Below are 13,650 nucleotides of genomic sequence, written 5' to 3' on the forward strand. Positions count from 1 at the left end.
GACAAGTGAAAGCACAGACGAGAACACAGCAAATGGACACAGAGAGCAGACAGCAAGCAAGCTGCAAGGGGGGTGGATATTAAAAAAAAGTTTAAGTGATGGCGTCTCAAACTGAAATTCCTATAAGGACCAATCAAGTTCTGTAAATGAGGTGGAGTGAGGAGGCAGACTGGGGTGGGAGAAGGGGGAATTCTGGTGAGGTGGAGTCCCCGGCCTCTCCTGAGCATCAGCTGTTTGTGGTCATGATGTCACATGGACTCAGATCTCCTGAGTGTCCAAGAGAAGCTGGAAATTGGCATTTTTAGACAATTGGTGATTTTTTCAAATGTTGGAAATGAATTTAGTGTTTAAAAAATTTCTAGGCCATGTTTGTAGTCAATATTGACCCATGTGTCCTTGATGGAGCCTTCACTTCAATGTTAAGTTATTTATATACCTGTTATATGAGTAACAAAGACTGTGATAAAGGGAGGTCTGACCTTAAGCCAAATGGAAAAGAAGATGATATTTTTCACTTCACTTTTCCCTTTCATGGCCTCTTTTCTTTTCTAGTTTTTCTCTACCCTGTTGCTGTCCTTTAAATTCTCTGCAGCCTCAGAGGAACAGAGATCCTCTGTTCCAGATGAGGACAGGGCAGGGTCTTGAATGCTAGGAATAGAAGGATCCTTAGAAATTAGCCTTTTAAAATTAGATAACCAGGGAGCAGATGTGGCTCAACCGGTTGAGCTCCCACCTCTCATATGGGAGGTCGAGGTTAGGTTCCTGGTGCCTCCTGAAAATAAAAAAGAACAATAAGCAAAATGAAAGAACCAGCTCAGGGAAGCTGGTGTGGCTTGGTGGTTGAGCACCAGATCTTATATGTGCAGTCCTGGGTTCAATCCCTGGCCCCCACTACCTCATAAAAAAAAATTAGATAATCAGGAAGCTGAGACTCAGGAATTTTATCAATAGTTATAGTCACTATTCTTATAGTAGAAGTTACTGTTTATGGAACGTTTACTTTGTGTCAAGCACTCTGATATGGATTTTACAAAATTTTCTCATTTAATTCTCATAAAACTCCTATAAAAGCAGGTGCCAATTTGCATACAGAGAAACGGAGATATCAAGATTACAAGGAACTTGCCTTTGACCACGTGACTAGGTTTGGTTTTCCTTGACACTATGTTCCTACCTTGGTAGGACTGAGGTAGCAATAAGGCAATAGCAAAGGTGCCTGCTTATCTCCTTGAAATACCTGATGTCTTGAAGAAAATGGGGGCTTGAGGATGAGAAGACATGGATTCTAACTTCACCTAGAATGTGGGTGAAAAAGCATTGGATGTAGAATCAGAGGGTCATGGATGGATGCCTGATTCATCACATTTTCTCTGTGAAGACTTGGTTAAGTTGCTTCCCTGTTGTCAGGTTTTCTCATCTGTAACACGAGTAGGTTGGACGAGGTAATCTGTAAATTTTCTTGAGCTCCATAAACAAACAAATAACATATCTAAATTTGTAAACAAACTAATAGCCATGTGGCAGTCTTTGTTCTAATTCTTAATATGTATTAACGTAAGTATTATTCAAAACAACCCTTTGATTATCTCCATTTTATAGATGAGAAAATCAAGTTAAAATAGGTGAAGCAATTTATTCAGCTAGTAAGTGGTAGAATTAGGTTTCAAACCCAGGCAGTTTGTTTCCAGTGCCTGCTCTCTTAATCTCTGGCTGTTCTACCTCTCCTGATATTCATATGTATGTGTGTGCATCATAAAATATCTATACACATATAGGCATACATACATTAATACAGACTGTGTGTGAATTTGTCTCTATATATGCACACATGCATATATAGTGAAATAAAAATTATTAAAACAAGTATAAAATGATCTACAGCACATTAAGAATAATTCTTCAGATGGTTGAGGAAGATCAGAGCAGAGTAAAGAAAGCCAGGGTGTTCTTCTGAGGCTGGAGGATTGAGCTGGATTGAGATATGATGCAAATATCTAAAGGGAGTGGTGGAGAGTGGTTGGTGAAGGGGAAAGGAATGAGAGTCCTCATGAAGAAAATGGTAGAAACAAATCAAAGACTGGATGGATTTAGTAGATTGTATGCCAGGCGCCTGATATATGGTTTGTTTGGCTATAATAGAATTGCAAGGTAGACCAGTGAAGGGGGATGAGTTTAACAAGAAATGAATTATGATGAGAAGTTGAAGGACATTTGAAAGAGGACTTGATTATTAGGCTGAAAATGTCTCCAGTCCAAGAAAAAATCCTGCTTAGGATTGCAATATTATTGGGGATCCTGAAGATATTTCTTACTGTAGATCTTAAATATGAGAGAATACACAAAGATTTTTCCTTTGGAAAAATATGTGTTCTTATTGATCATTTGACATGGACAAATAAGGCGACTGAAATATTGTTTTTCAAATATCTTACTTTGGTTTTAGATTCAGGTAGTCAAGTTTTTCCAACCACCCAAAACCCCCCAGCTACTCAGGGCTCAACAATCACCAAAGACCCCACAGCCACTCAAACTTCTCCAATGACTTACACCCCGGAGCCTCCACTATTTCAGAACTTCAGTGGCTACCACATTGGTGTTGGGCGAGCTGACTGCACAGGACAAGTAGCAGATATCACTTTGGTAGGTAAATGATGGGCTTCTCAAGTAGACCATGAAATAAGTAATTTTAGTATTTTGCATGTTGAATTCATTCCTCATTATTCAATCATCACTTTCTTGTTCTAGTTTTTCTGTTGATTTCACTGATGTCTAACACTGTGACTATAAAAAAGAGAGGACCTTTTATTCAACCACAACTCCCTTGTTAAGTCAATTGTCCATATTTTATTAGAGGAAGAGGCAGGACTATAGGGGATAGGCAGGTACCATAAGTGAGTGAAGAAGGTTATTGTAAGATGATAAATGTAAGTGAATACTCAGTTTAGAGGGCAGTAGAAGGTGGTAGGGACTACATTACAAATTAGAAAGTCATCTAGCTGGTTGTTACAATACAAGAATCTCAGTTTTTCAAGCAAAGCCAGAAAATCATAGGATTGATGATTTGAGAATTTAAGGCTCTCAGGTTTGAAAAACCTGGCTGCTAAAACAAATGCCATAATGGATTGGCTGAAACAAAAGGAATTTATTGCTTTACATTTTTGAGGCTAGGAGAAGTCAAAATTGAGGCATCAGCAAGGTAATGCTTTCTCCCCAAGACTGTGCTGGGGCTGGCAGTCTGTGATTCTTGATCCTTGGCATTTTTGTCACATGGCAATGCACATGGGAGTGTTTTCTCCTTTCTCTTCAGGGTTCTGTTGACTTCCAAGTTCTGGCTGCTCCTCATGGCTTCTTTTCCTTTGCTTGTAAGGACTTTAGTCATATTGGATTAAGGCCCTCCCTCATTCCATTTGGGCACATCTTAACAACATCTTCAACGTTCCTATTTACAAATGAATTCACTTCCACAAGACTGGGGTTAGGACCTGAACATCATTCAGTCCCCAACAGTTTGTCCTCTGGACCCCAAAAAGACATGTTCTTCCTACATGCAAAATACATTAATTCCATCACGATATCTCAAAAGCCTTATGTCATTTCAGAAACAAGGCTAAGTAAAAATTCCCATCAAAATCAGTTATGGGTGTGGTCTGTCTTGGGGCAAAATCCTCTGATGGACCTGTGAAACCTAGAAAACAAGTTGTCTGCTCCCAGTACACATTTGAGGAGCAGGCTTGGGGTATACATTCCCATTCCAGAAGGGAGAAATTAGAAGGAAAACAGGGGTCACAGGTCCCAAACAAGTCCAAAACCCAGCAGGGCAAACTCTATTATATTTCGAGGTCTGAGAGTCATCTGTGGATCAAGGTTGTATCCTCTAAGCCTGCCAGAGCAACAGCCCACCCCTTTCAAGTGCTTGCACTGCAGCCATGCTCTCCCCAAACATTGGGGTGAAGATCCCACCCTCTTAAAAATGGAATGGTGGTTAGGCTCTCCATGAACACTGGGGTACAGACCCCACCATCTCCCAGCACTGGGATGGTAGCATTCTCTCTGAACACTTTTAACTAATAACATCTTCAAAGTTCCTGTTTACAAATGAGTTCATATCTGCAGTACCAGGGTTGGGACCTGAACATGCTTTTTGTAGGAGAAACTATTCAATCCCCAATAACAACTGTGATTGTTTGAAGAAAAGTATTTTCTTAAAGTTAATCCATTCCTGTGGTTGTAGACCAATGTAAGTAAGATCTTTTGGTGAATAGGATCTTAAGATGTGACCACCTCATTAAGGTGGGTTTTAATCCTCTTACTGAAGTCCTCTATAAGAGAGTGGAATTCAGACAGAGAGAGAAAGGCAAGGAAGCAAGAAACTGGAAGCAATGAAACACAGAATGGAAGTGAGAGAGCACTAGATGCTACCATGTGCCTTGCCATGTAACAGAGGAGTCCAGGAGTATCAGTAACCATTCTTCAGGAAGAAGATACTTTTCTTTTTTTAAAGATATTTAGATTATGTAAATGTTACATAAAAACACTGCCCACATTTACCCACATTAACAACATCCTTCATTAGTGTGGTACATTCATTGCAATTGATGAGCATATTTTGGAGCATAGCCACTAAGCATGGATTTTAGTTTACATGGTAGTTTATACTCTCTCCCATGCAATTTTGTATGGTTATGGCAAGATATATAATTGTCTATATCTGTCCTTGCAATGTCATTCAGGACAATTCCCAAGTCCTGAAAATGCCCCCATATTTCAGCTGTTTTCCCTCTCCCTGACCTCAGAATTCCAATGGCCACTGCCTCCACATCAATGATAAAAGTTCTTCCATTGCTAGAATCACAATAAGTCTATAGTAAAATACCAGTAAGTCCTCTCTAGTCCATACTTCATTCCCCAAACCTGAGGACTCTGGGATGGTGATGCCCACTTCACCTGTATTTGAGAGAGGATTTAGGTCCCATTTAGCTGATGGATGGGACTTTCTTGCTTGCAGTTGTAGAATCTCTTGGTTCTTTGGTATGGTGGTTGTCCATCATCACCTCCTTTCTAGTTGTCCTGGGTGGGTCCAATGAACTGCAACTCTCTTGAGGCTCAGGGCCCAGCTCAAAGATTTGAATCTCTTGGACATACACCTACCAACTCCAGCACCAACTATAGGTTCAAATAGAAGGGACGATATATCATTTTGATGATGCCTTGGTATCAACGTTTCATGGCCTTACAACTCTAAGTTTGTAAGCTAATAAATCCCCATTGTAAAAGCTAACCCATTTCTGGTATATTGCTTTTGGCAGCCTAGCAACACTAGTTCAGACTGGATATATGGTGTGGGCCAATATTTGTGAGCATAACAAAATACTTCTTTGGGCCTGGTGTGGCCTATTGGCTGCTAGGATGCAAACTCTTGCCTATGATAGTGGAAATTTTCATTTATATTAACCCTTTTCTAGGAAACCAGTACATGGGGCTGTCCAATGGGATTTTTCTGCCTCCTACCACATAATCTTTGAATTCCAGGAATTACTCCCTTCTCTCCATTTTGAAAAGTGGCCCTGTTATGGGAATCCTAAATAAACACTAAGATGAGGAGTATAGTAAGCAGTAGAGTGGACATTCTAAAGGTCTTGGTACAGCCCTGGGCTTTAGGATGTGGTGAGAGAAGGAACTTAGGAGATGTGTATTTGATCTGATTTGGCTTAGGGAGGGACAATATGGTAAAAAGCCAGGGTGAAATAGTCTCAGGAATGATTACATACACATAAAGATAAAGTTTTCTTCAGAAAAAAATCAGCTATACGAGTGAGGGACCCTTCAATCTTCAGGATGTTCTTGAGCAATGTAGGTGGACATAGGGAAAACAGTTCCTTTCATAGTACCTTTAAACAGGCTGGAGAACAGGATCCATTTCAAAGAAGAGAAAGGCCCTACCTAAGGTTTCCAATGTGATAGTGGAATTTGTGAGTTACCCAGCGCCTTTCTTGCCTATAGCCCTGTGAATAGCTCCAGCTAGCCTGGTTTGTTACATTGCCTTCAAGTTTTTCTATGCAGAAAACTTGGTGTTATTCTTGAAAACTCCTATATGATCTCACTTCATGCCAGAGTGTCATTTTTTCTTTGTTTTTCATAGGTAGTCTATTTTTTTAATAATTGTGACTGTTTTTTCAGTAGCAAGTTAGTCAAACAGAGCAGTTCTGATTCTTTCTTCCTCTTTAGATGGGATATAGCAAAAGTGGCCAGACTGCACAGGGCATCCTCACAAGGCTGTTTAGTCGTGCTTTTATCATGGCGGAACCTGATGGATCAAATCGAATGGTTTTTGTCAGCATTGACATAGGCATGGTATCCCAACGACTCAGGTTGGAGGTAAGTAATTGAGAGGAGAGATTCCTTTTATTCCTGATTTTAATTACTTACATTTTCTCTCTTTTTCTTTTTTCCTTGTCAGTCTAGCTAATGGTTTGTCAATTTTTCTGATCTTTTCATAGAGTCAACTTTTGGTTCCATTGGTTCTTGTGATTTTTTTAAAAAAATTCTGTTCCATTTATCTCTGCTCTAATCGTTGTTATTTCTTTCCTTTTCTCACTTTGGGTTTAGTTTGTTCTTTTTTAGGAGATTAGGTCTGTGATTAGAGGGCTTCTTTTTTAAACAAGCATTTAGGGAGTTGTAAATTTCCCTCTGAGCATTGTCTTCACTGTGTCCCATAGGTTTTTAAAAGTGGTGTTTTTGTTTTTGTTCATCTCAAGATATTTCTAAACTTCCCTTGTGATTTCTTTTTTGGCCCATTGATTGTTTAAGAATGTGTTTTCGAACTTCCATTTATTTGTAGATTTTCTAGTTCTTCCATTTTATTGATCTCTAGTTTCATTCCACTGTGGTTCAAGAAGATACTTCGTTTAATTTCCATCTTTTTAAATGTATTGAGACTTGTTTTGTGACCTAACTGTGGTCTATCGTGGATAACTATCCATATGCACTTGAGAGCAATGTGTAGTCTGCTGTTTTGCATTGTTCTGTATATGTCTGTTATGTCTAGTTTATTTATAGTATTGTTCAAGTTCTGCATTTGACTATTCATTTTTTGTCTAGATGTTCTGTCCATTGATGAAAGTGAATTCACCAACTATTACTGTAGAGGTGTCTATTTCTCCCTTCAGTTTTGTCAGTGTTTTGTCAGCCTCACATATTTATACACTGCATATATGCTTAAGTATTTATGATTGTTGTTTCTTCTTGTTGGAGTGACTCCTTTTATTTTGTTTTGTTTTCTTTTTGATTGGCTCTTTTATTGATATTTAATGTCCTTCTTAGTCTCTTGCAACAGTTTCTGACTTAGTCTATTTTGCCTAATATTACTATAGCTCTCTTTTGGTTACTATTTGCATGGGAAAAAAATTCCCCCTCCTTTCACTTTCAATCTATTTACTTCTTTGGTTTAAAATATGTCTCTTGTAAATAACTTACATTTGGATTGTGCTTTTCAAAAAGTCCATTCTGCCGATCTGTGTCTTTTGATTGGGGAATTTAATCCATTTACATTCAGGGTAATACCAATGAGGCAGGGCTTACTTCAGCCATTTTGTTCTTAGTTTCTTATACTTTATATATCTTTTTGTCCATCTTTTCCTTTATTGCAGTATTCTTTTGTGTGTAATTGCTCTTTTGTGATTTAACTGATTTTTCCCTTTCTCATTTCTGTTTCAGTAATATTTTAAATATTTTCTTTGTGGTTACCCTGGGATTTGTATTAAGTAACCTAAGTCTATAACCTAATAATGCAAAAAGATACCATCTTAACATCAGTAGCATATGCAGTTTCTACTCCTATGCCCTTTTGTTTTCCCTCTTTATTTTGTTTTTTTTTCTGGTCGCACATTACCTATTTATATTTTGTGTTCATAATATGCAAATATGATAATTTATTATTCAGTTGTATTATTCTAACTCTTATAGGAGATAGAATTCCATACTGAGGATAACATACTATGGGGATTTGCACTGAAACATAATTACCTCCACTGGAGCTCTTCACTTCTTCATATAGCTTTTAGCTATCATCTCCTATCTTTATCTTTTGATACGAAGAACCCCTGTTACTATTTCTTTAGGCAATTTTTTGATGATGAACTCTCTAAATTTTTGTTTATCTGTGAATGCTTTAAACTCCCACATTTTTGAAGGACAGTTTTGCCAGATAAATAATTTTTGACTGGCACTATTTTCCTTTCAATACCTTAAAATATGCCATACTGCTACCTTCTTGCTTCCATAGTTTCTGATAAGAAATTGGCATTTACCCTTATTGATGATCTTTTGTATGTGAATAACCACTTTCTCTTGCTGTTTTCAGAATTCTCTATCTTTTTTTTTTTTTTTTTTTTTAGAATTCTCTATCTTTAGCATTCAACATTTTGATTGGTATGTGTCCTGTAGTAGGGCTATAAGGCTATATCCAGTTTGGATTTTTTATATTTCTCGGACATGTACAGAAAGACTTCTTGGATGTCTTTCTTAAGATTTGGGAAATTTTGGATGATTATTTCCTCAAATATTCTTTCTGCCCCTTTTCCTTCTCTTCTTCTTCTCATAATGCATATGTTGGTATGTTTCATGCTATCTTACAGATCCCTAAGGCTCTGCTCAGTTTTTAAATTTCTTTTCTCTAGCTTCTGACTGTACACTCTCAATTATCCTATTTCACGGATGCTTTCTTCTGTCTGTTCAAATCAGCTGTTAAACATCTCTAGTGTATATTAATCTCCATTACTGTGTTTTTCATCTCTATATACTCTGTTCCTTTTTAAATTTTTTTTAATTCTTCTTTTTGTTCACACACTGTCTTCCCTATATCCTTTAGTTCTATGTCCAAATTTAGTTTATTTGTATCCATATTTTCTTTTAGCTCCTTTAAATGATTTAGAAGATTTGACTGAACATTTTTGATTAGTTGTTACACCATCTATGTTTCCACGAAGTTTGAATTTGCTCCCTTGCCTGGCTATCTATTACTATTTCTTTGTATGGCTTAAGATCTTTTGTTTAAGTTTGGGCATTTGATTGTTTTGATATGTGTGACATTTTGAATTTGGTGAATCCCAATAAAGTTTTTTCTAACTAATTCATTCCTTTGGGTGTGACATCTTTTTATTGCATTACATTCTGTTAAGGGACATTGATTAGATTATTTGCTTAGGATGCTTTTGATCTTTTGATTGGACTATGTCAGTGAGGCATGGCTCAGGTTGGGTTTCCGCGCTATTATTGGAGCCTTATATAAATGGAGAGACACACAGAGAAGGGAGACACACAGAAAAGGGAGCTCTGCCATTTTGACATGGCCATGTGAGAGAAAGGGCTCAAGACTCAGCAGCTTAGGCACGACACTCCTAAGAGACTGGGCCCTCAGAGCAGCTCAAGGCTGGAGAAATAAATGTCTGATCACTCACAGCTGGGCTCAGGGAGAAGCAGAGCAGCCAAAACTGTGAGAGGATGCCTGTAAAGATATAAGCCATGTTCCTGGTTATCCCTCTGGAGGGGAAGGCAGGAAACCTGGCAGACAATGGCAGCATCTTGCCTCACCATGTGATGGGGCATCAGGATCACAAGTAGCTGACTTTGATGAGAAAGTAACATGATGCCTTCATCTGGACATTTTCACAGACTTGGAACTGAAAGTTTTTACCCCTAATAAATTTCCCATTATAAAATCAACCCATTTCTGGTACTTTGCACTGGAAGACTTTGGCAAACTACAATATGCTAATTCTGGAAGTCAGTTTCCTCTTACTTAGGGTTTCAGTGTAGCCTGGTTATATGTTAAGGCTTCTTCAAAGCTTGGCGCAGTTGATAGCAAGCATTTAGAGTAGCTCATTTTAACAGTTCAGAGTTTCTCAGTTCTTTCTGTACCTCCCTCTTGTGCTGGGCATGTGTAACTGTTAAGGCTACTCTATTTTGTGTGACTATTTTTCTTTCAGGAGAGAATTTACTTTCCCCTGTTCCTCCTCTGGGACTTCTGGGCTGTTTTCTTTGTTTTTGTACAAATTTTCCTCCCCAGAGGTTATGATTTGCTCAACTCCTCTCCTACACTCTGCACTGCCTTTCCACTCCAATTTTTAGTCCTCGGTCCATACTGCCTTACAGAGATTCAGTTGCCCCTTTTCATGTGGCTTTTTTTTTTTTTTTTTTTTGCCTCTGTTAACTTCTTTGTTCAAGAATTCTGACCCACAGAGCAAGATGTGGTCAGTGTTCAAAAATGCCAGTTTTGTTTATATTTTTCATTTAGGCATACCAGCAATTAGGGACTCAGCTGGATGTGTACCAGCTTGTCAATATCTCTGCCATGGGTGAGTCTGATTTCTGGGGGACTGCTTTGAATGCTCATACACACCAACGACTAGGGTCTCTGTGCCTGATTGTGCTTGGGACTCTGAGTCATTGCCTGGGTGCAAGTCCCCAGGTCAGAATATTGCTGCTGTGTGTCTCTTAAACCATGTGGTATCCAGTGGGGGGGAAGGGGTCTTGACTGGCAGGTCCATACCATTGTCCTCCCTCTCTTTTTGTTGTTATTGTTTTCTTCAATTTAGCATTTGTGGAGTCTTTCTCCAGTCTCCAGAATCATGCTCCAGAATTCCAAGCAAGTTGAATCTGCCCTTTTACATAGGTGTCTCTAAGGGGAAACATTCCCAGCAATGTCTTATGTTGCCATCTTGATGACATTACTAAACCCAGAACCCACGTTCTTAGCAGTGATATTATTCCATTCTCTTAGGGGAAAAATATATATTAACCACCTGCTTTTATTTTTCATTTAAAAAAAACTTATTGAAGTATATCATTCATCTATGAATATACATAAATAGTAAGTATACAGTAAAAGTTGTGAACTTACAAAGCAAACATGCATAACATCACATAGGGCTCCCATACATCATGCCTTCACAAATACCTTGCATTGGTTTGAAGCATTCACAACAAATTATGATAAAGCATCTTGACCACCTGCTTTTTGCAATGCTAGTAACTTCAGGGGATACACAGATAGGTGAGTCATAGTCTGTGCCCGAAGAGCTCACTATCTAGTTGGGGGAGAGGAGGAAGGATTGTAACAGAAATACACAGATAACTATAATTCAATGAAGAAGTAAATTACAATGGTGTATTAGTTATCTATTAATATGTAGCAAATTATCCCATATCTAGTGGCTTAAAACAATGAACACTTATTATCTCACACATTCTGTGGGTCAGGAATTCAGAAGTGGTTTAGCTGGGTGGTTCTGGCTTAAGTTATCTCATAAAGTTGCAGTCAAGATGTTGGTCAAAATTGCAGTCATCTGTAGATTTGATCGGAGCTGTAAGATTCAATCCCATGATGGTTTCCTCATAAGGCTGTTGGCAGGAAGTCTCAGTTCCTCATGAGCTAGTCCTCTTCCTAGCTTCATGACATGGCAGCTGGCTTACCTTAAGAGTAAGTGATCCAAGAGAGAGCAAGAAGAAAGCTCAATGCCTTTTATTACCTAGGCTCAGAAGTTACATAGCATCACTTTCACCATATTCTAAACATTGGAAAGGAGTTGGTAAGTCCAGACCACACCCAAGGGTAGGGAAATTAGTTTTCACCTTCTGAAGGTTTATTTTTTAACCAACACAAAAGGATAGTCAAGAAATGGAAATCAGGAAAAAAAAAAACTTTAATAGATGAAGTAACATTTGAATGGGCAGAATTTTGAATGCTTAAGATGGGGAGGGGGAGATATAAAATGGAAGGGGCAACATGAGCAAAGATGCAAGGGAGGAATGTAAACTCTTTTGAGAGAACAGATAGAAGTCTATTAGAACATCTCTTGGGATATAGTTGGAGACCTACTTAGGAGGTGGATTGGTCCTAAGTGTGAAGAGCCTGGGATATCATGTTGTTTTCAATTCCATGGGTAATGGGGAAGCTTAGGAAACTTGTGGGGATGTAATATAAATATAATCAATGATGTGTGATGTGGATTGAAATAGAGTGGTGAGGGCACAATTTAGCAGGTTCTTTAAATTAATAGCCAGGCTCTATTGGTGAGGGTTTAGTTAGGAAATCTGTAATCACTCTAGGTATTTCAAACAGATGGGATTAATATAAGGGAATTTTACAAAGTGTTGGAAGGCTGAAATAACAAGAAAGGGAAGCTAGGTTTGTAGGGGAGGGTTTTAACTTTGGTTGGCAATTCCCCTAAATCATGTAAACCTTAAATCAACAGGTGGAAGTGAAACTGGATGGCGACAGGAAATAAAATTAATTGCTAATGAGTTTTAGGGATGAATAGATAGAAAAGCTAACACAATCACCCACGATGAACCAGATACTGTTCTAAGTTCTTCATCTATATTAATTATGACTATTATGATCTCATTTGACAGATTGGGAAACCAAGTAACCTGTCCAAGGTTACACAGCTCAGAACTGATAGAGCTAGGATTGCAACTAAGGTACCTCAGTACCAGGGTCCATGCTCATTACCACTGCACTATACTGTCCCACACTTCTGAAGAATCAAAGAAGGTTCTCACTGGGAGATGGTGTGGTCATTAATGGAAATAGGAAAGCCAAAAGATAGTCTTTGAGAGTGGAATGGAAAGGGAGAGGGGTTTAATGTGTTGGTTTGTGGATGCTTTCAAGACAACAGTGGGTGCCATTTAGCCAGCTCTTCCTAATTATACTTCTCCATGCAATCTGCCATCCAGCAGGAAGACCTTTATATGAACTCACTTGGTTATCCCAAGTTAACCCAAGGAAAGGTGTGAAAATAAATGTAGCTAATCAAGCACCATTAAACTTATTTGAAAAACCTGGTTTTAGGGAGGTTCTTAGTCTCAGGTTCAAGATTACTGAAATTTCCAGCCTAGAATGAAGATTAGGGAAGGTGGTCTTAGCAGTGAGGCAGGGAAGGAAAACAGGATGACTTTCTTACTCTTTCTAAGTCATTTTCTCAAGTGTGTTAGCAAGAGGAAATGAAATAGAAACTGAGAACAAAGTCCCATGTGTCTGAATCCATATCAGAAATTTCCGTTTAGGATAAGATTTCTGTGTCCCATTTACAGTCTTTTCATTTGCTTTAAAATTCAGAAGTCACAGTTTTAAAAAAATCTTTTTAAGAGTTTGATTCTTGAATACATGTAAAGAAATATATTTAATTCTAAAAACCTAACATTATTCTTTAAGAGTGAAAAATGGGTAGGTTAGGGGAATTTTAAGTTTGACCGGCAGTTCTTTTTTTCACTATTTTCCTGTGTTGGTTGAAGAATTGTAAGGACATCAGGTCTTGACTTATTTTTGTTTGGAAATGAACAGTTATTAAGTTTATTGATTTTCTGATTTCCATTGATAGCTACAGGCCAAAGCTACACATCAATATTTGCAGCAGTAATAAGAGCTAAGGGTTTTAACAAATGGAAACCTCAAAAGTCTAAACAGTCCAAATTAAAGCAAATTTGAAGGCTAAACCTGAGAATTTAAATAAAATACCTAACAAATGAATCCAATTTACTTAATAACTAAGTGAAGTGAGTGTTGATAATTCACTTTTTCAAGCACACTTAAACGGTTTCCTTTATTCTAGTGATGGAATAATTTCATAATAGGTACGCTTTCTATTTTCT

The 13,650-nt window shown here is 38.0% G+C and overlaps 1 protein-coding gene across 3 annotated transcripts in view; it reads left to right on the forward strand.

Annotated features, from left to right (window-relative positions):
* The window catches only part of ASAH2 (N-acylsphingosine amidohydrolase 2), a 100,361-nt gene that overhangs the window by 24,529 nt on the left and 62,182 nt on the right, over window positions 1–13,650 (forward strand). For all 3 annotated transcript variants that reach the window (XM_058298869.2, XM_023589933.3, XM_058298870.2), the window contains 2 exons: window positions 2,444–2,640; window positions 6,226–6,375. In XM_058298869.2, coding sequence (XP_058154852.1) covers window positions 2,444–2,640; window positions 6,226–6,375 — 347 coding nt within the window. The remainder of the gene's footprint in view (window positions 1–2,443; window positions 2,641–6,225; window positions 6,376–13,650) is intronic.

This window comes from Dasypus novemcinctus, chromosome 6 (assembly GCF_030445035.2).
Source record: "Dasypus novemcinctus isolate mDasNov1 chromosome 6, mDasNov1.1.hap2, whole genome shotgun sequence".
In the NCBI taxonomy this organism is placed as follows: domain Eukaryota; kingdom Metazoa; phylum Chordata; class Mammalia; order Cingulata; family Dasypodidae; genus Dasypus; species Dasypus novemcinctus.